This window comes from Dromaius novaehollandiae, chromosome 7 (genome assembly GCF_036370855.1).
Source record: "Dromaius novaehollandiae isolate bDroNov1 chromosome 7, bDroNov1.hap1, whole genome shotgun sequence".
In the NCBI taxonomy this organism is placed as follows: Eukaryota; Metazoa; Chordata; class Aves; order Casuariiformes; family Dromaiidae; genus Dromaius; species Dromaius novaehollandiae.
The window spans coordinates 37,390,080-37,412,210 of NC_088104.1; the positions used below are offsets into that span (position 1 = coordinate 37,390,080).

Consider the following 22,131-nt stretch of genomic DNA (forward strand, 5'->3'; position numbering starts at 1 on the left):
GCTATCTACAGGCTATGATAATCAGTTGTTAAAGCACATAGGCAGCTGGTTTACTAATCCTTTGATTGCAGTATTAGTTTGTCTCAGAGATCCTGAAAACTTGTCTGATCCTGTAAATGTGTTTAGTGAATGTTGCAGAATAAATTATCTCTTGCCTTAAGATTCTAAACAATGTATTCAGGTTTTGAATTGTATGTTTTCACTTCGTGTGTGGATTTTTCCCTTCTTTGATAGCTGTGTTTATTAAAAAAGAAAATTACATGTTCTAAAACTGTTGATGAAAAAATTGGTCTTAAATTCATTTAACATTGAAAGAATTTGTAATTTAATCACCAGAAATTGTTCTTATCTGGCTTATCACCAAGTAATGCAGGCTTGGATCACAATCTCTTATTTAGAGATTTATTGCAAACAGGATTTCCATTATACAGATCTATAAAAAAGAATGGGAAGACTACTTTGCATGTATGTATGGCTTATCTGAAATAACCATCATGGTGGATATTTTGTGTTACAATATTCAGTATGGCATGAATTTCTTTGACAAAGAAACACAACTTAAAAAAAAAAAAGGCGTGCCAAAACATTTATTTTATTTTATACTTTTTAATACTTTTTAATACTATATTTTATACTATTTTATACTTTAATTTTCATAAGTTAGGGCCAGCTTACTAGAAAATAAGTATGTGCATTAATAAACCTGTTCTAAATTTCTTTACAACTATTATTTAAATGTTTACTGCAAGTTACATTGTTTCCTAATGTTTCTAGTTCAAGTTAAAGAGAAAAACTTACCTTATCAATTCATGAACTATCAACATTCTCCCTGGTCACTGACATAGTGCTCCATCCTAGGATTTTTTAGAGGCACCTAAATCGAATAGCTAGTACTTGTTCAGTGTCCCTGTGGTAAATATACATACATGCCGGTGAGCAGTTGAGATGGTCGTTTGAGCATGACTGTAGTTGGCATCCTCAGGCGTGCAATACAAAATGCTAAGTCAGTCGATGTCGGTCTGGTCTTTGGGTGTCTGTGTTTGGGAGGGGCACAGCGGGAGCCTGGTCACCCCGTGCGCTACACCCGTGACCGGCGTCAGCCCCATGCACTAGCTGTGGGGATGGTAGACTCCACAAAGACGCGGAGCTACCAATGGAAGAAAACTTTTGACCTGTTTTGTAGCAAAACTACCGCAGTGCAATCAATAAAGATCATTAAGGACAATTTGGGTAATTCTCTGCTGTGTAAAATGACCTTTTGTTTCCTCCTCCGCAGACACTGGTTTCTTTGCAGTGAGCCCCAGTACTTCAGTTTCACAGACAGGAAATCCGGTCCTAGAAACAAAAGTGCATTCAGTAATTTGGGCTTGTCTGTATGTACCAACGATATCCTTTCTAACTACATGAAGTTTAGAAACCAGAAGTTAATGCAGAGCTTGTCTTGAGCAGACACTGATTTTTCTAACTATATGAAGATTGCAGAAGTTGGCTTATATCATCTTCTTAGTTGATGTAGTTGTAATTAGTACAACAGAAATGTAAATGTGAAAGAATGAATGCATAAAGAAGATCTGTGGATTGCTTTTTACATAGTTCAGTGTTGTGCCCATAAATTTCTGACAAGTTAAAAACCATAACACCAAGAAATAAATGAACAACGCCTCTGTTCAATGGGCGGATAACTCTGGAGCCTAACAAAAGCAGATTTCAGTGTTTTAACAAACACTCGTTAGTATTTTTAGCTCACAGTTCTTTCCATACTGTCTCTTAGTTAAGGTCTAGTTCTTGTCCTGAAAATGTGCTTGAGCAGGGTCTTGTGATCCTTGGAAGACAGAAAAGTATCACACGTGAAAGAACTTCTCTTGTTGTGCAGGGAGATTTGTAGGGTGTGGGTTTTCTTTTTTTCTCCTTATTGCTCCTTTTGGAAGGAGGCATGCTTTTTATGCTGAACGTCTTGACACTGGAACACAGAGTAGCAGTGTTTGAAGCAGGTCTGAGCTCCCGCAGCAGCCCTCAAGCTCTTACTAGGCCTTGATAATGCTCTGTCTTTTGCATAAACTGGCTTTCGCCTTGTGTTGGCTAAATGTAAGGTGCCTAGGGAGTTGTAGTGTTGACTATACTCTGGACTCAAGATGCTGATGTTTGCCACAGAATATCCCATAAACCATCAAGTGCTGTGAGGATAAAGACTTGAGATGTTTTTGAACTTGAACACCTGTTTTTTGAGGAGTCGGGAAAAGGTGAGAAGCATGACACAGTTGTAAGCATGTTAGAGAGGAAGCTACTTTCTGGGTTTTGCTGTAGTTTTTTGGGGAGGTTAAGATTTCAGAGCCAAATAGATTATGTTGCTGTAGTTAATCAAAAGATAGCATAATGTATATTACTGAGGCCAAAATATGATTACAAAATTGGAACTTAATTTCCTTGTAGGTTCAGATCACAGAATGTTTGCCAGTTGTCAAATGTTTCAGCATATCATCAATAACCCAAGCTTCCTAAAAATATTTCTAGAAAGAATTTTTGTAATATACTATAAAAGATAGGCTGTATGGGTACTGTCTTTCTCCAAATTAAAGACACTGAAAAGTTTCCAAGAAAATGTTTTAATAATATACCTAGTGGAAATGACATATGTGCTTGCTAGAACAGTAAGTATAATTAGATGTGTGAGGGCAATATCCAGTAACAGACTTTTTTCAGTGGAATCTGAAATAGACTCTGAAATAATTGATTTTGCCATGGGAAGTTTGTTACATTTGAGTTTGGGTAGAAATACCACATCATTAGTTTGCTTTACTGTTGCTTTTTGCTGCAGAGTTTCCTGTGTTATTCCATGCAGATACTTCACTTTGACAGCCCAGATAAACAGAATCCAGACACTCATACCCAGAAAAAATCCCTGAACTCCAGTCTAGGGCAAAGATAAAGAATTCAGGCTTTTTCAGCTCTGCGAATACATGCTGGCCACTGGGAAAGATTGCGTGTGGCTGAGACTGTGGTGATTTCTGTTCTGACATGATTGCTAAACAGTAACGTCAATATACTTATTTTTCTCTGAATGCAGGCATAGCCATTTAGGAAGTCGAATAATATTTTTTAATAATACATTGAAAAAATACTAGGTTTGTTTAAATCCTGAAATATACTGCTTCATGATTTCAGAAGATTAAATATGGGCTGTGATTTTTCCACCAGAGACCTGAAGGAGTTGGGTGTCCAAAGTCCCATTGAGTCAGTAAAAGCCAGCAACTTCTTTCCCCATGTTTTTCCAGAAATCTGAGCTGAAACGGCCTTTGGCTGGAGTTGCACTGATACTTGAAGTGTGAGATATATGAGAGCTGACTTATAAAATACTTCTTGTTGAAAATGTATCATTTTCTTTTGCTGAACATCACAAGCCTGTAAGTAGATTTTTTTCTGAGCTGATCCAAGTATATGTAAACATGGGAATTCCTGTAGGTCAGATAGGACATTGAAAGCCAGTAGTATTGGCTAAATAGTCAGGCTGTTTGTTTTATTATCAACAGTACTTTCAACTTTTATGCTATAGGAATTCTGAAAGTTTGTTAAAGTAACTAAAAATACAATTCTCTCTTAAAAACAATTTGTTACTATGATTTTTTGGGGGGTTTTTTTGAGTAGCGTTATTCAAAGTGTGGTACCTGAACTCCAAGTCTACATAAACAAGAATTAGCTTTTTGATGTTGTTGAACAGTGCAGAGTGCATTAGAAGTACTATGTTCTCATTGCTTTCTTGCAATCTGCCTTCATCTCTTGCTTTAAGGTTATGATGTCTGTACTTCAGGTTGGTTTGAATGGAGATGAGGAAAGCCGTTCAAGGTGATTTACTTCACAGGGCTCCAGGGTCAGCTTCGTCTAAGGACTGTAGTTCTTTGTCACTCACAATCATGTGTTTAGATTGCACAGATCATCAGATAGAATATTGACTTCCATAGTGGTTTTTTTTCTCCTTACTCCATTCTTGTCCCTCATCCTGTTTTCATGTCCATTGCAGTTATCAAGTACAGTTGTCAGGGCTTTTATGCATGTCCTATTTGCTCATGGGGTAAAGTATGAGTTACTTTATCTTGAGTCATATAAGACTGTTAAAAAACAGATAATGTTTCTGCAGGAAAAGACAAGAGAACCGAAGACCGTGCAAATCAGACAATATTATTCGAAGCTACACAGGTATTTTATGCCACGTGAGCCCCCACAGAAAATCATCTTCAAATTTAGTAAAATTGTTGAAGAGCTAAGATTGCTGCAAAAAACCCAAGCATTAGGAGTACAGAATAAATGTTTTTAGGCTTTGTCCTCACTAGTATGTTTAGATTAGATTCCTCTCTTATAAGCGGATGTTAAATGTTCCATGATTTGACTTCTACGGTAGGTTTTATGTTCTGCTTTCCAGTAGCTGAGATTGACAGCTTTTTCAGAAGGCTTTTTCCGTAGGCTTGGACCCTTGCATTTCTGCCTAGGACATGTTGACTGGATCTTGCTTCAATGTGGAATGTGCAGTTTTTTGAAATGGCTGTAAGCTGGTTATGAACTGAAGTCTGATAACAAAGCTGAATATTTTAAGGCTGTTAAGATTGATTAATGGCATTTTTCTATTTTTACAATGTTAAAGCCAAAAACCTGCCATAATCTTTTCACTTAAAAAGCAGTTAAAGGCTTTGGAGCAAAAGTTGTGTGAGAAAATGTCAGTCCTGCGTAACTGTTTAACAGAGGTAACGTTATCTTTTTTAACATGCCAGAGGGGTTTTTCACTGCTGGCAGTTGATATATTTAGAAATTTCATATTGGACAGGTTGATAACATTCACCCACTACCTGTTGGTTTACACATCTCCTTTTTAAATCTGTCTTGTTAAAAATCAATTTAGAGGAAAAAGTTGGAAAGAAGGAACCTGCTGAACTAGACTGCCTTATACGGTACAAGCAAATGTCCTGCATGCCAGCTGAACCCAGCTCTAAAGCAGGATCTTTAGGACTATACTGAATCATTTAAGGATGTAGATTCTTTAAATTTAAACATAGACATTTTCAAGGAAATTTGCAAGGTGGAGGAAGCTCAGATTAGTGGCCAAAATAGAGGTGAAAGAAAGTCAAGTTGTTAGGGCTCTAGTTTAGACTGTAGGATAGCTGGTTTTAATTCCCTGTTATATCCTTCTCTGACCCTGGCCAAGTCAATAAGATATGTCTTCATTCCAGATTCAGCTTGATTTCTTCTCATACCTCAGCCTTGTGCCTCAGCCTTGATGTAAGGTGTGAACTGGCATTAACTCTGCTGGTTCAAATTTGCTTGAAATTCTTGAATTGTGTCCCAAGCAGATTTAGTGCCAGAACGCAGGTATCATTAGCTGTCTTGCATCTGGCATGAAGCTGGTGTAGTTACTATACCTTGTGCTCTTGCTAATTAGATACAGTTTTGCTTCTGTGCTCATGTCCGATTCACCTGAGCTTTGCACAGCTAGGTGATCTGCTTGTCCGCATAAGCTTGTGGAAATAAGACATTGACGCAGCTTATGGGCACTAAGCTTAGGTCTTGTCTACATAAAATCTGTCAAGGTGTATGGACTACAATTTGAATTAACATAATTTGTCAGCTGCTAGCAATAAATCTGTGCCATAATCCTGCGGCATGACTCTTCTCACTTAAGCTGGATTCTTCAAAGGTAGCACTAACAGATCGCTGAACCTTCAAAGTGCAGTTGAAACATCAATATGCACAAATACTGTTTAGGAATACAGTGTAAAAAAGCTGCTGTCTCCATCACTGCTGGTAGTGCTTATCAACAGACAGCAATATATTAGAAAGGGAATAAGGAGAAAAGAGATTTGAAAGTTACTTGCTTTCTTAAAGGCTGGGCCTAAGAATATGAAAGACTAAAGTATATCCCAGTACAAAAAATAAGACACTTGAATTTTCTAGTGTCATGCTATTTTAATGGAGAAGAATTTTGTAATTAACATGAATGATTTAGTCATGTGCATGCTCAGTCACTTAATCTTTTTGAAATGGATATTAGTACTAGCCATCATTTTAGTTTTGGCACTGATTCTCAGTCGAAGCCTGGCTTTTTGTAATTGCCAGCATGTGAAACTGCTGTGTTACATAGCAAAATCAGATAAAACCCCCCAAAACTTTTATCAATGAAAACTAAATTTTCATTGATGAAAGCTAAAGACGTGCAGTACTGCAAGCAAATTATTCCAGATTTTAACACAGAGTATGAACTGTCAGGGTTTCATTGTCAAAATATGTTTTTCAGTATGTATTGAGATACATATTACGTCCTATAAAATATAGAGGAGCGATAATGATAATGTGATATCTACTTCCTTTTTTTATTGAAAGGGCAGCTTATAACAGTAAATGTGACTTTCTGAACCATTTTTCTTTATTCTTGTGGTTCCCTCCTGCAGCTTCCCACTTTCCCACTGTATTCTGTCCTTGCAAATCTCCATTCTTTCTCACTCTTTGTCTTTAAAACATTAATCTGTGATTGTGTTTGTGGAGAGCCCCTGGAGCGCTCCTAGGGGAGCACTTAGCCCGGCCCGCAGACTGGCGGCAGTCTGCCTGGCAGAGCTCTCCCTGGCTGCCCGTCGCTCTGCGCTGGTTGGGACCTCTTGCTCAACAAGCCCCTGGACGCCTCTGCTCGCGTTCATCCTTCGTGCTCTCGCGCCCAGCCCTTGAGCAGGCCCCACCAAGCAGGCCAGCTGTCTCTTGGGTAGTTGGTCAAATATGCTGCAAAACAGGGTACTGGAAGTGCAGATACAAGAAAGATTACCAGCAATTTAGCTTTCGCCTTCCCCCCTCTAGTTAGTGTTGAGGATTGTCTGTAGTAGTAAGACTTCCTTCAAAAGAAGTCAGCTTGTGACATGTTCTTATGTGAGTGTATACATTTAGATATATTTGCAGTTAAAGCTTACAAGGAGAAAAAGATGAAAAAAGAAGCAGTCAAGTGCTTATGCTCAGTGATGGTTCTTTCTGAGATTCTTTTTCTCTGTGTATCACAGGTCAGAATACTATCAGGAGCTGGAAGGATATACTCACAGGAACCTCCTGATACACACTTCTTTAATCACCTTCCTTTTAATGGTTTGCGTTGTAAAGACACGTGCTATCTCATAGCCCTTCCTCTGGGGTGATGATGTTTCCCCAGAGCAATTTCATGGCTGCTATAAATAAAATAACCCCATAGAGATCTTTCATGCCTTCCCCAGGTGGTCATGGAGGTAGGTGGCCGTAATTGCCAAAATGATACCCCTGTACGCTGTCTGTGATGCCAGCAAATCTGTTCTTCAGGGTTGTGTGCAAGTCTGTCTTCTGTCGTCTCGGATTGTTGCTCATGGTTATTGCATCACAAAATACATGGCCTGGCATTAATCTTTGAGTTGCAAATGTTGATTTTTATCCTGATAATTAGAACAAGGAATAGAATAATTCTTTGTAACAGTATCAACACTTGAGTCTGTTTTTCCTTCCTTTCCCCCTCCCTTTGCAGTTGATGCAAATCACATATACTACATTGAATAGATGTAAGAACAGGAAATGTTGATTAAATACTAATGGAATTGACTTCCTATGCTATTAGTGAAAACATGACTCATGTTTTAAGGATTTGCAGTTGGATTCTTGTAACTTTTGGTATTTGTGTGTAATTGTTTTAAGTAATTATGATTTCCTATAACATAAAATAATCACAAAGGAGTATATTAAAAAGTAGTCACAACATATTCATTTGTTTAAACTCATTCAAGTATGGACGAATCATATATTCATATCACAATAGCTTTCTGGGAACAAAGACAAAAATTCAAATAGTAAATGTATTCTGGATTATTTTTATAGTGAAACACTACAAGCATCTAGGATCCATGTACTCAGTGTATTCTCTCTAGTTGAACAGTTGGAAATAATAGTACATTTACAAGGATGAAGTATTAAAAACATCAGTATAGTATTTCTACTATAGTAACCTGGCTTTTTTGCTTTCTTTGTGTTGATCATAGAACTGATAAACACTAAAAAGCATATTTATATCAAAATCTGTACTGTATGTCAAAACAAAATTCCTAAAGCCCTGGAGCACTTTAGTTTAGTCTGTCCAGTGTGATGCATAGGAAATCCTTGCTCTGCAAAATACTGTGGGAGCAAAACAATGATATGTAGGGTGGACTTGGGAAACTATGGCTAATTCCCTGTTGCTTTATGATTTCATGAATGTAATTTAACATAACCTGTTTCTCCGTTCTCCTTTTACAATATGGCAAGAATATTTCATTTTCTGCTAGAAGTTAAGTCTGTTAATGGCATGTGGTGATCAGATGCAATGATGATGGCAGCCAAGCAAGAAAGTTAGAAAATGTTTCATAGGTTGCCTTTTGAAGCACCTCATCTTCAGTTGTAATGCTATTCCTGTTTTAAGCATATCTTTGAAAATGGCCTGTAAGGTTTATTTATATATAAATATTGGTGTAAATAGGCTGGAGAAGGACAGAACTTGTTTGGCTTTTTTGTTTTTGTTTTTTTGTTTTTGTTTTGTGATAAGAATCTGAAGAGTTTGTCATGCTCTCTCATACTTTTTGATAGAAATTTTGGGAATAGTGCCTTGCATTCTTGTTTTTGTTGGAAATCTCTGCTGGATCAGAGAATTGAGGTTGGAGTTCACTTTATTTTTATTAAATTATTTTATCATAGTCTGTCAGGTATACAGGTTCAAGAGGAATGGAAAACAGGCATTTGATTATAAATCCATTACCATTTGTTGTTCAAGTTTTACTTTTTTGTCCTTTACAATGTCAGCCCATCTATTTCCAGTTGTCTGTAGTGGCAAATTTTTCAGTGCCATATGGCACTTAAGCATTTGTTTGCCATTTGTTCCCTTGAAAATCTCTCCCGTAGTCTTTCATTCAGGGCAGATTAGACGAGACCTGAATTCTATGTGACAAGTTTATTTTGTGAGGAATTTACCTTTTTCTAATGAAAATAAAAGTACTTTTAAAGTTCCCGAAGCCATCATTAAAAACAAATTGCCTCATTTTCTTACTTCTTATCTGTTGTGAAAGAAAAATTACATAGAATTTTTCCGCTTTTGGAGGGAGCCTTTAATATGACTTTCTCCATTTCTTAGTCATAAGTTCCATATTTCCAAAATTATTCTTTTATCAGGTATTGATTTAATAAGATAATTGATTCAGGAAGTTTATAATTTTTGGGAGGATATATGCATCTTTGGCAGTTTTTTCTATTTGCTGTTTTTAGACCTGATGATGAAAGAGCTATTATAGAGTTATACATTCATGCAGAAACTGCAGTCCAAATTAACTTCAGTTATCTTATGTAGTTACTTTTGCGATGCTTATTTTGTGTAGGCATAATAAGATGGATAGCTTGAAAGACCTTGTGAAAGAGTTAATGCAACATGATTTCTCTTAATAAGAATGGGAGTCTAAAAGATGACTTCATCAGTGCAGTGGATGTCCTGCGAGACCTCTGCTGTCACTGCGCTTGGGACTAATGTTGGTTTTGTGTAATGGATGCTGGGGTATTTCTTGTCTGGGCAAACATAACTTCTGTAGCTTGATTTGTAAGTGGATTTTGCGCGTTACCAGTTTGGGGTTATACTGATGGTGCGTCGTGGGCCTGAGAAATCGGTAAGGAGCATTGCCCACCAGACTGTTTGTGGCTCTGAATATACAGAGAGCAAATCTGCCCAGAGGGGCATTGTTTTCCCTTTTTCTAACATAGGCAGCAAATGAGTCTAAACTTTGGATTTTTAGGAATCTGGATATGTCATAGGGATGAATTCAAGAGCCACAGCCTTCATAGGTTAAATAATTATGATGGCTCTTGTTCTTCACTAAGGATCTTAGCACTGAAGTATATCCTTGGTTTTGGATCGAGTTGAACTGAAACTAAACAACAGAATCCAGTGGTTGCTGTGTTACCCCACCGTTTAACCTGCCTTGGAGACAAAAATATCATGCCTAGCTGAGGAATGTCATTCCTCTGTCTGGTTGCAGCACACTCAAAGCCTGAGACCTGTGTCCTGCAGGAAGCTTTGGACCTGGTTGCAGCTCAGCTGCCACGGAGAGCATTAGCAGTGCTCCCTGTTTGTGTTTCGGATGAGGGCTTCCAAAGGACGGGTGCATAGGTTTCAGCCCTGGCTGCACCTTGTGTAGCTCTTGGCTCCCATGATGGCCGAAAACCGACGTAAGAGTGTCCGGGAGGAACTTGCGTAGATCCAAATGAGCAACAATATTTGACCTTGAGTCAAATTTTACCTATCGAAATAGGTAAAGGTTAGAACAGGTACCCTGGCACCTCTGAGTGTTTCGGTAACAGAACCCCCCTTTCCTTTGGAAGGTTTAAAGCATACTCATCAAAGTTGCTCTCAAGGCCTGCCTTAGAGGTATGCCTGCCTTAGAGGTATTCCAGTGCTAAAAGTTTTTAGAACCAACCAGTTCTGCTGCCTGCAAGAAGGAAACCTCACTGCTAAATTCCCTACGCAAGAATGTGCAGAGACCTCTTGAACTGAAGTGGCGCATCCCTTCTGTAGTTCTGCAACATGACTTCTGCGTATCTGAACATCCTACCCAGGTTTTCTGGCGTTCCAGCTTCAACGATGAACCTACAGAGGCCTCAGAAAAACATAAAGTAGCTTTTGTTAAGTGTCCCCTGCCCTCCAGATGTTCCGAGCCATCGGGGAGGGGGCAGCGGGCAACGACGCGTTGCGCTGGGTACTGCTCCCAGAGGAGTTTTATTGGTCTAAGTTGTAGTCGAAGTCTAAGTTATAATTGGAGGAATGTGCAGAGATCAGCATGAAAACTCTAGTTGTTGGGTGAGTAACCTTTATTTTTGTTGGAAAAGTTTCCCGCTGAGATCATCTGACATTAAATTGTGGCGAGTTAACTTGCATTTTTATTAGTTTGCTAGAAAAATGACAGATAGGCCCTCAGTTCTCTGACCCTGCATGCTGTACTTTCTCATGCTTGCCCACTTCCCCCTCCCCAAGTCGTCTTGTGGGGCAATACGTTATTATTTTTTTAATCAGAAAAGCCTTTGGTAGGACCCGTTATTTTCTATGCTATGTGGTTGGACAGCACCTACCACAACGGTTAACAACCTTTTGTTTTCTCAAGTAGCTTCTGCACATTCGTGCCTCTCAACCTTTATCCTAAGAGATATGTAGAAAGAGGAACAGGCCAGAAAAGTAGCCGGTTGAAGCTGCCTGTGTCTCTGAAGCACAGTCACGATACAAGTAACTACATTTCTGAGTAGAAAGCAAAAACAAAGTCGTTTTCTCCATTAGTTCAAAGAATTTTTTAATCTACTGAATTATGAAAGTGCACTTTTCCTGGAATTACTTCATTTTTGTTTCTTAAATGAATCACAGGGTTTTTTTTTGATGAAGAGACCAGATCTGTATGGCTACTCTATTGGTTCTGGGTTTGTTTGTTTTTAATTTATTTTTCACAATAGAGGCAAGTGATGACAGGGCTTATGTTGCGGCAGTCTGAGCGTTCTGAAAACAAATCACTTCTCCGACGACCTTCGTCCCATTCAGCTATCGCCCTCAATGGATTTGGAAGCCTTCGTCATGTCCCTGGAAGCAGACACGTCGTATTTCACAAGGACGTATAATTCTCTCCCATTCTCTCCTGAAAATCCTATTTCAGTGGTACTTTCTTCCCTTTTGGTTTGGAAGAAGTGGGGCTGCTCCAGTCCTCTCAGGGGAGCCGGGCGCTCTCTTTGGCGGCGTAGCTTCGCGGCCGGTCGCATGCCATGCAGCGGGGAATGGGGACAGATGCTTCACGCCGGGAATACTCAGCTGTTCCGGAGAAGAAAACTGCTCCGTGCGACTGGCAGGCGCTGCTCGAGGCAGCATATGCCCCCTCTTAATGCGTGACCTTTCTGTCCTTAGGAACTTGATTAACTGTGCTCATTTAAAAAGAAAAAGCTACGTGAAATACTAGGCAGCTGAGTTTCTATGCCAGTGCTTTATATTGATGTTATAATAAACTTAAATGCATACATTGCTATAAAACTCTAGTTACAGATGTGCAATAAAGCAGTACGCTGAGCAGCACGTGGGTGGGTGGGTGAGGAGCGTGGGCTGCTCTCCAGGCTGTTGGAGTACGTGGAGTTGCAAGTGGCCAAGTTTCAGGGGCTGAAGAAGTTCCTGTGCCCTCGGTGGAGGGCCGCCACCACTGAGCTGACAGGCAGGTCAACGGGCCAGACATGCGCTACCAGACCGCTAGAAAATAAACGGAGCAAATTGTGCTATTTTAATGACTGCTGCCACAGAGTAGCCGGGAGTCTCGTTGATCGGCTGCCTTTCTGGGCAGCGCAGCTGCTGGTAGTTCTCCCAGGATGAGAGGATCTTTTGACTCCTTAATGAATAGTAACAGTCTGAGAAGTGAGACATTTTTATCTGCATCTGTATCGCATTTTGTCTTACTGGTAGCAAATCATCTACACTAGTGATATAATGAAACAGCATTTTTGCAGTAGAGCTGCCTTTATCAAACACAGCTTCTTTGGGGCCAATGCCATAGAATGGCCAAATAAGTAAATTCTTAGTGAGATGTCTTACACACATATGGGCTGCTTAATAATTAACAATTGCATATTCTACAATTTTATTTTAAGTTTAAAATTAATTGTCCCAAGAGGCCGCTTGTCATCTACTTGACCTTACATCTTTTTGCTACCAATGCTTTCATGAGAGTTAAAGAACTGGGATGAAATCTGCTTGTTAAGATACACTGTTCAAATTCTTGTTAGGAATGTAACTCTGTTAAGCTGTACTGCTGAATAATATTTATTAACTGCGTTGTAATTATGCACCTACCTTTCCATGCATTTGATCAAATCATACTCAAGGGAAGAATGAAAATATTCTAAATAGCATAGTCACCACAAACCTCAAGTTTATCTTGGACTTGATACCGTTCAAAAGCATTTACTGTTTGAATGTATTTATTCTTCTCTTACTAAAGTAGAGATGGTACAGGCATATCAGCATGGTTTAGTTCTTTAATGGAGATGATATAACCAAAAAAGCAGTAATCACAGGTAAAACATCTGAGTTCTTAGATATTCAACTTTTGAAGTTTGTTGGCCAAATATTCTTGTTAAAGTCAGTATGATATTTTTGTTGCATTTGTTTCATTTTGAATAAAATTAGGTGATTGTGAGTATTTATCTTTGCTCTCTCTTCATAAGTTTTGCAGTGTTCCTGCTGGGTGCTGCACAAGGAGAAGGGGATGCAGCAGTGCTCCTATTTACAGTCAGTACTCCCCAGAGCTGTTAGGCAGAATCGCATGGCTTGTACTCAGCTGTTAGTGTTCTTGCTGGTGTTCATTGATAATACCGTGTGAAAAAGCAATAACTGCTGGTTGTTGAAGGAAAAGAAGTAAATGTCGGTGCAACAGATGGATAAAAAAGTATAAAAAAGACATAGGTCAATAGAAAGAGCACGACAAAAACCTGAACTGGGTAAGCATTGGGTTGTTTGATAGCCTGGAGAAGATCAGCTTGAGTTAGGATCTCAAAACACTTAAATAATGGATGTAGTTCCTGAAGAAACCAGCTAACAGTTGCTTTTTAAAATTCTGCACCTGTGAATTTCCAACATTTGGACATTCCTTCTGAAACATCTGCTGAGCTTTTTTGTCGTCTTTGTGAAATGAACTGCGCGGTTGACCCCACTTCTGTTTCTGGCTGTTGGAGTGCAGTTTAAAGAATGGCTGCTTATAGTTCAGGATGGTCTGGAATGTTGTTTTTCAGAAAAATCTTAACCATGCTTTTTATTAAAGTTAATATTTTATAAATAAAATTAGTGACAAAAAATACTTTCTTCTTTTATCTTAAGCTACACAGAGTGAGGAGCGGCTGTGTGCATTTAAGGACCCGTATCAGCAGGACCATGGCATCAGTGAGAGCCGAATCTCTCAAGAGAATGGCACGATTCTGTGCATGAAAGGTAGTACCTGCTATGGACTTTGGGAAAAAACACGAGAAGGAGACATACATCTTGTAAAACAAGGTACATGACTTTTCATTTAAGTGCAGTAATTCTGCTAATCTTTTCACTTTTTTCTGATACAGCCAGCTGATATGAAGATGCTTGGTTGCAAAGCTAGACGTTTTGTTCACACATTGTACAAACACATAACTTTTTTTATCTTCCTGTTTAGCACTTTTAAATATGAACAGAAAGTTTGTTCAGAATGACTTCTGAAAGAGACTGATGAGCTCATTTTCAGTGCACAGTTAAAGGAAATAAAACTCAAATTTCTCATTACTTAAAATGTCCAGAGGAAAATGATTTTGAGTATGTTTCAGTATACTTAGTGATGTGGTGTTAAACTTAAAAATAAGCATTTTGTTTTAAAAATGTATTTTCTTATTCATTGGACGTGTTTGTTTACAAAAGGAGATTGCAAATATATCACAAGGCTGTCACATATCACGAGCTGTCGATCTAGTATTCTGGTGAGAGTATGATGGTAGGGGAGGGTGAAGGGTCTTATAGTTACTAGAGGTGAGCTTTGATTTTTCACTCTCACAAACTCTGCTCTTGATTACTCTGATAAACGTTAATGTATTATAAGGCTGTATGAGAACTGTGGTGCTTACCAAGGCCACGTGTAGTTCTCCCACTCAAAGCTGTTGTTTCATGTTTGATCTGGTCATGCTGCTGAAAGAAGCAGTTCTGTCTGTTTACCTCTGCCCTCACACTGCCGCTTTCTCTTCCAAGCGTTTTTGCACAGACAACATGTAACCAACGTTGTCCATATTTGAGAAGAGAGTTGGTGTAGGGAGAAGGGGCTTGCACTAAACCAAGAATAAGCTGTGATCCTGTAGAAGATTCAAGTGATATTGACAATGAGGAAGGACAGAGTTGTTAGAAATTGCACAAGAAGCACCAAATTATAGATGCAGTCTTGTTTTCTGGCTCTGAGGAGAGGACTAAGTCACAAGTAAGTCCAGACTGCGGGCCAGAGGGTGGTAGTATTGTCCCTGTTACCAGAGAAATGGGGAATGGCATACATCTGTTTAGAAGAATCAAGAATTCAGGATTTGTCATATTGAGGTTGACAGCTGGATGCCTCTGATGTTGGCCTGCATCTCTGCCTGTATTGTTTTTCCTTGGCTGTGGTAGGTTTCGAAAGAAATTCTTCAGTTAGTTTAAAAACTGGTAGTGAAGGAAGACAAGGAAATTATGTTAACCGTTTTTACCCCACTCTGTGACATTTAATTGGGTAATATATGATATTGATATTTATAGGTGTGTTTAAATGTTCATGCAAAGAATTAATTTAATGCCTCCTTCAAAAAAAAAAGTTTTTTTTAATTCACCTCTTTTTACAGGATGCTGGTCTCATATAGGAGACCCACAAGAGTGTCACTTTGAAGAGTGTATAGTAACGACCACCCCTTCCTTGATTCAGAATGGAACATATCGCTTCTGCTGTTGTAGTACTGACTTGTGTAATGTCAACTTCACTGAAAACTTCCCACCTCCTGACCCTACTGATACAACACCTTTCAGTAAGTCAGACTTTTCTGTCATTGTCATTTCATGGTTCACGTAGTTTAGAGAAAGATCTTTATGTCGTGGTATTGTAAAATGGGAAACCTGTGACCTTCCTGTTTATACACAACAGAAATAACAAATGGAATGGAACTTTTTCATATGAAGTTCATCACATTTACATATTCCACAGTCCTCTTCAAAGAATGAGTTAAGCTCTTACAAGAGAAGTATTTGTGTAGGCTGCTGTTAAGTGCATAGGTTTTTTTTCCCAAAATGATCTCTAATTTTGGGTGCGTCAGTATTTGGATGCTCAACTTCAGAAGCCTCTGGGGATTTTCAGAAGGATTCAGGCTTCTGTAAAAACATGCCACTAAGTTCATTAAAATCATGACATATTTGAAAAGTCTGGTGTATCTATTCAGGCATGGTTCACAGATAGCTTTGAGCAGTAGAACCTATCTCAGTGAGAGAATGTGATAAGCTTGCTGAGATTCTCTCCAGCACTCTTGGAGTGTTTTGAAATCTGACTTCTTTCTTACTTTTGCATATCTTTGGCAGAGATTAACGTTGGCTTAATGTTCAAAGCATACTAGTTTGAGCAATGTAATTTTCTTCCAGATTAGATTATCTATTAAAATATTTATTAGAAAATCAACATAGCATATGGATAGAAATCAAGGTATCAGGTACCCCATAACGTCCTGTGACAGAAGCAAGATCATTACTCCCCCCCACAGAGTGATATGATGTGTTCCAAAAATTAAGAATATGTAAAGATGAATTAGTAGCCCAATCTAAACTTTTGGATAGCCTTTTCTAAATAAAATTGTGAAAGAGAAATTGAATTGGGGAAATAGGTGTTTAAACGGAGTACGATTGCTGTATATCCAATATTTCTTATCAGTGAAACTTTTTTGTGAAGTGAAAAAGGGGGTTTTTTTGTTTGCTTGATTATTTTGTTTTTATTTTTTTAGTAATTTTTAGATAGATTTTTAGTAATTTTTTAGTATTTATAGAATACTATAGAATACAAAAGGAATAGTTTCTTTTTAGGATGATAATTTTTGAATTCACTTAAACTCTATGATAGTGCTGCTGCTGCTTTCAAAGGTGGTGCTGATAACTGTAGGATAGAGTTTTTGTGGTTTTGCTCAGAAGGAAGGCTTGGCGTGTTAAACCCTTTTGTTAGGAAAGTACATGCGGTAGAATTGGATAAAGAGAGCTGGTAAGACACATGGTGCCTTTTGGCTGATGGTTTTGTTTGTAGAACTAGTAAAGAGTCGCCATTTGGAATCGGTGTCTGAGCTCAGCACTACGCAAAGCAGAACAGACACTGCCTGGCTCTGGCAGTAGTCATGTGTTTGGTTTCCACAGATGTGACTGGAGTTAGTGCAGTGCAGGAGACTTAGACAGGAGGTAAAAAAGACCTAAAGATACTTCCTTGTCCCTCTCTGTCCCCCCAAAAACAGGGAGGCAAGGTTTCTCTGAAACGACTTGTGCTTGTGCTTCTCTATCTGTACAAATTGCAAAGAGCAATCTGAATTAATTCAGATATTGCATGCTAACACCTCCAAATGAACTTTTGATTTAGAAGTAAGTAACTATTTTGATACTGAAAGATCTAGCCTGACTTGCAAAGTGAGAGGGGGAAAAAGATCTCAGAATTAAACTTGTAATGCAGTCCTTAATTCACCTGATTGTAATTGGGTATTGTGGCATACATTTCTAATGACTCGGACTGTTTTGTGTTATTGTGTCACCTTCCATTTGCATAATATGCGGATCTGCCTTTGAGCATAAGCAAGGTAGGCTCCTCACACAGCTGTCTGCCTGCTTTGGCTGTGTTAGAGGAGATGGGGACTGGCCATTCGAGGAGTCCGTACCGCCTCGCGTGCTCACATACAGCCCCACGTGCTTCTGTGGTGTGTTCTTTGTACAGCCCTCAGAGACCCCGCTGGTTGTGACGGTGCTAATCCCATACACCCTCAGGACTGCGGAGATGGTGGGTGTCCTAGAAAGGTGCAAGGGTTCAAAGAGAAAGAGGAGATGGCTACAAACAGGCCGCTGCAGCATTACTGACCCCAGATCCAGGCAGTTGCCTCTCTGCTGTTCTTTTCCCAGCCCTCTTTACTTTTTCCAGAACCCATTTTGTAAAATTTAGTCTTGCTACCTTAACATTGAAGACAAACTTCTTGGACTGGCAAAGTTCAATTTTTCTCGAACTGTTGGGAAGCTTTGAGATGACCTACAAGAACACCTTGTCTGGGTACTTTCTGAGCCTTTCTAATAAAGTCATCAGAATGCTTTAAGGACGCTAGTAAGTTTAGCTGCACATGCTGTGGCAATATGTATCATAATGCCTTTTAGATTATTAAATTGAGCAGATCAGGGTCGTATGGGGGAGATCTTTTGCAGAACGTTTTCAGTATAGCCTATGAACTGTAAGAGCATTATTTCACCTGTATTTTTGATAAGGCATAAAAAATGTTGAAAGTGGAACAGTTCTTGAAGAGCAAAACATATGGTGGTTAGCTTCATAGAACTTTATTTTTCTTTATGATCCTGTCAATTTCAAAGCAGGGGTGAATAGTGTATGGCTAATTATGTGAAACCTAACGAATTTGGCCAACAGTTAACGAAGTATTTGTAAAATTTTTCTGCTGATTTCCAGTAAAATCACCAAAAATAAAAATTTCAGAATAACAAGTGTAAATTCGACAATAGTTAATAAGTAACAGAATCTGAAAAGACTGCTGATGAACATAGTCAACTTAAAACATTGCTGTTAAGAAAATATGTAGGTATTCTTTTAAAAATGTTTTACTTTCTTTGTAGCTGTATGAAAGACCTGCATAAACAGCAGGAGAATACTATGATGCTCTAGAGCCAAATCCGCCAAGAAAGATAATGGAAGAACAAAAACTTATTTTATGTGATCTTTTAGTTATTATTTTATTTTGTAGGGCAAATAACAGTGGTACATTAAAAGATGTAGCTAGAATACAAATATTTTAAGAATACTCAAAGTAAATTAATTAAAATCTATATACATGTTAGATATAAAAAGTTATTGCTCTCAAAACATAGCAAATCTTCCTTTTATAAAGTCTTCTTCTGCTACTTAAATTTTTATGTAACTTTTCTCTTTTAGGATGTCAAAATGTGTTTATATCACAACCGCATCTGTGTGTAATGGAATACCACATTTTTATTCAGATTAATTCATATTTGTTCAGGGCATAAATGTAAGAAATCCATTCTATCTTGTAAAGAAACCTTTGAAAAATATAAGATTAAGGACAAAGTGGTTCTTGAAACCCTTAACTTATTCTTTACTGCTTAATGTACAGCTGATGATTAAAACAGTCATACATCTGAGTCATAATATTCTTCTATCTTAAAGATAATCCAGAAAGAGGTGAGTAGTTGTTTACTGGTTGCTAGTCCCCCCGGTCAGAATTTTGCAAATGCTGTAGGTTGGCCGGCAGTCCAGAGCCCCCGGTCCTGAGGTATTAACAAAAAACAAAAACACATACGTTTCAGATAGCTGTTTCCTGATGTCAAGAGAAGTAGAGATTGGCAAATGAGAATTGTATGAAATTTGAAGATTTGTCTATGTAGTTTGGAGCCCTTGAAATGCAGAAGTTCAAAACAACCTCTCATCCACAGGCTAAACTTGCATGTCTTGGGGGGGAAAGAAGGGGGAATACTTTTCCATGCTTTGCTAAATAACCCGTGGATAGATTCATTATTTCTCCATCCTCTGTGTTCACCAAAATAACCCCATGACCAAAAAAACTCCATCTTGCCTTCAGCTAGTATATGTACGTACTCTCAACCCTCAACTTAAAAGGGCCAACTGTGGTTTGCAGATGAAAGCTTTGGGAGAGCTGTGTTTACTCTACTGGCTTTGTCAAATATTTATTTTGAGACTCTTGTAACACATCTGCGTAACTCTCGTCTCTACAAAATGCTTCCCAAATTCTGAGAATATTTTGAGGATAAATTGATTATTTCTACAGTCGTCTATAATGGCCGTTGAAATAGAAAGCAAGTAATTAAGGAGGAAAATGCTCTTGCTCTTTGGTCATAGACATATTGGTGTAATGAAATGTTCAAGTTAAAATAGCTTCAAGAGCGAAGTAACAAAGCAAATTTTTAATTATTAATTTCCTCAAGGCTGCATTCTAGCACTGCAAATAAATTACCCTTACAACAACTTAGTATTAAGAATATATTTCTGCATGATGGGTGATGTATTTACATGATACATGCAAAAAATTCCTGGCAGCAACAGGCGAGCATTACTGCTACATACTATTGCTGAAATAAAAAGAGGTGGGGCTGGTTTCCTCGTAACAACAAATAGTGGCTGAAATTTTTAGAGGACTTAAAAACTTATTTTCAGTAAGAGCACAGAGATTTGGTTATAGAGAACCTGGCTGCCTCAGACAGAGAAGGAAATTGGTGTTTCTTTTTTACAAAGCCCTGCTAGCATGGTTTGTCTTTCCGAGTATCAGCCTGGCCTCTCTTTGCAAGGCTTCTCGCTACTTCTATAAAAGCCATGATGCATCTGGCTTGGAGCGCTCCTAGTATTCTGTGGAAACTTTGAGGGAAGCTACAGTTTATTTAAATGTCATTATTAAGGTATGTGGCTGGGTCAGGTTAATTAAAGTAGTAAGAAATTGTTTTCATTTAACTATTGCTTTTGAGAAGCAGCAGTTAGACTCCTGTTGCTGTGGGCAAATGGCCCAGTCTAACTCCCAGGGAAGGTGAATTAGATCACATTAGGCTGGTTTTGTGAAGTTGTAACCTTGCTCACTCCCAGTTGTTATCTGGACTGCTTTTTACCAGAGTAGCACCAATGTTAATTTGTAGCTGAAATGCCTTTTATTTCCCCTGGGTTCTGCGTGGCAAGTGCAGCACCTGCTCAGCTAAGTTTTCAGCCAGTGTTCGAGTGCCTCTTTCATTTCCAGTCTGCCTGATCGAAGGAAACACTGTAACTAAGCATATTCCCTTAGGTGTACTTGCATGGTATTTTTTTCCAGGTGATTTGGATATTATAGCAAGGCAAAATTTGCAAACCTTTGCAATTTGGCTGACCTCCTGTCTTGGAAGATGGTGTGGGGAATGAGCCACACAAGGACTAAAACTTGTACCTTTGAAATGGTAGAGGAATTCCAGCACATCATTCCTTCAGCAAAGAGATAGGGCACCATACGTTGGCAACATACCTTCACTGAAGTACAAGGCAGGGAAGTATACCTGGGAGAGTGCCAGGAAAGGAAGTCTTAAGACAGTAAATAAGGAGTTGAATGCCTCTTTAAAAACAAAACAAAAAAACAGAGGAGTTTGCTTTGAAGTGGCTAAGCGTTGGTGTAGGAGGAGCACCTGTGATCCTGTGTCTCCCAGACCATTTCTCGTTGGGGCGCTGTGGAGCATGCAGATCCTGCCGACCCGCAGAAGGACGTACAGGTGGATGGGCAGGGCGATTTCCACATAAGTATCTCTGGTAAAGGGGATTATGTGCAGAACAACTAATACAGGTGAAAAATGAGAAGTGTATTTTTAGAGAGTATTTCAATAAGATCACTGATACAATGGCAAAATATTTTGGATTTTTTGTCAGTGTTTGACAGATTTATACTTTACTTGAACCTTCAATTGTCGTTCTTGTTTTTGTCTGAAATGTAATGAATGCTTAAAAGAAATCTTTGTTTTATTAATTTTTGCTAATGGCACTTTGGTTACAAGACATGAATTGACTGTGAGGCTTTTTGGGGGGGGATGCAGGGTGCAGATTACTACAAATACTGAGTAATGGCGTTGTGGAAACGTCTGCAAATTAAGGCCATCTCTTGCGTTGTTGTGGCAGAGGGAAAAGTGATAGCATTAAAGACTAGTGCAGGGAAGAGTATAGAAAAGAAAGTTCTTGCAGAGAGCCAACATAGGATATACTAAGGCAATTAGTAATTTGTATAGAAGCTTATGCAGAAATAGGAGTGAAAGCCTAGTTTCTGTAGAATCAGTGAAAGGTTTTGCAAGTCACCCAAGACTGATATAACTGGCAGTGCTTTTTGAGTAACTTCAGTGATTCTCATTAGAAATGGATATATCAAAAGCAGAATCTCTTAAAGATTGTTGTTAGCAGCATTTAATGTTTTAACTTCTAAGACATTATAGTCTCCTGAGATTAAACTAGCATCTTTACTGAATTAAAAATTAAAGCTTTGATGTGCAATTGGAGTCTGCAACTGGAGTGAAATGCAAATCATTTCTCTTGAAGAAACATTTAATCAGGAAGCTGAAATCAGTGCATTTCACTTCCGCTGACATTGTAATGTTTTAGAAATGTTTGGAAATTTTTCTATGCACCAGAACCACAAAATGCTGGAATTGTTGTGAAATAAAGTAAGAGCAAATGCAACATAGTAATATGAAGGTGTTTATTTGAGAAAGCAGGAACATTGCAAATACCATTTTTAGGAAAAAAACAAAAAAACTAAAAAATAACTATGTATAAATACATTCCTTATTGCTTTGTCAAACTACTGTTTGGAGTGCACTTGATGTGA

At 38.5% G+C, this 22,131-nt stretch overlaps 1 protein-coding gene across 1 annotated transcript in view; it reads left to right on the forward strand.

Annotated features, from left to right (window-relative positions):
• BMPR2 (bone morphogenetic protein receptor type 2) overlaps positions 1-22,131 on the forward strand; it is a 116,063-nt gene that overhangs the window by 43,732 nt on the left and 50,200 nt on the right. Inside the window, exons 3-4 of the mRNA XM_064515208.1 lie at positions 13,889-14,062; positions 15,391-15,570. Of these exons, the coding sequence (XP_064371278.1) occupies positions 13,889-14,062; positions 15,391-15,570 (354 nt within the window). The remainder of the gene's footprint in view (positions 1-13,888; positions 14,063-15,390; positions 15,571-22,131) is intronic.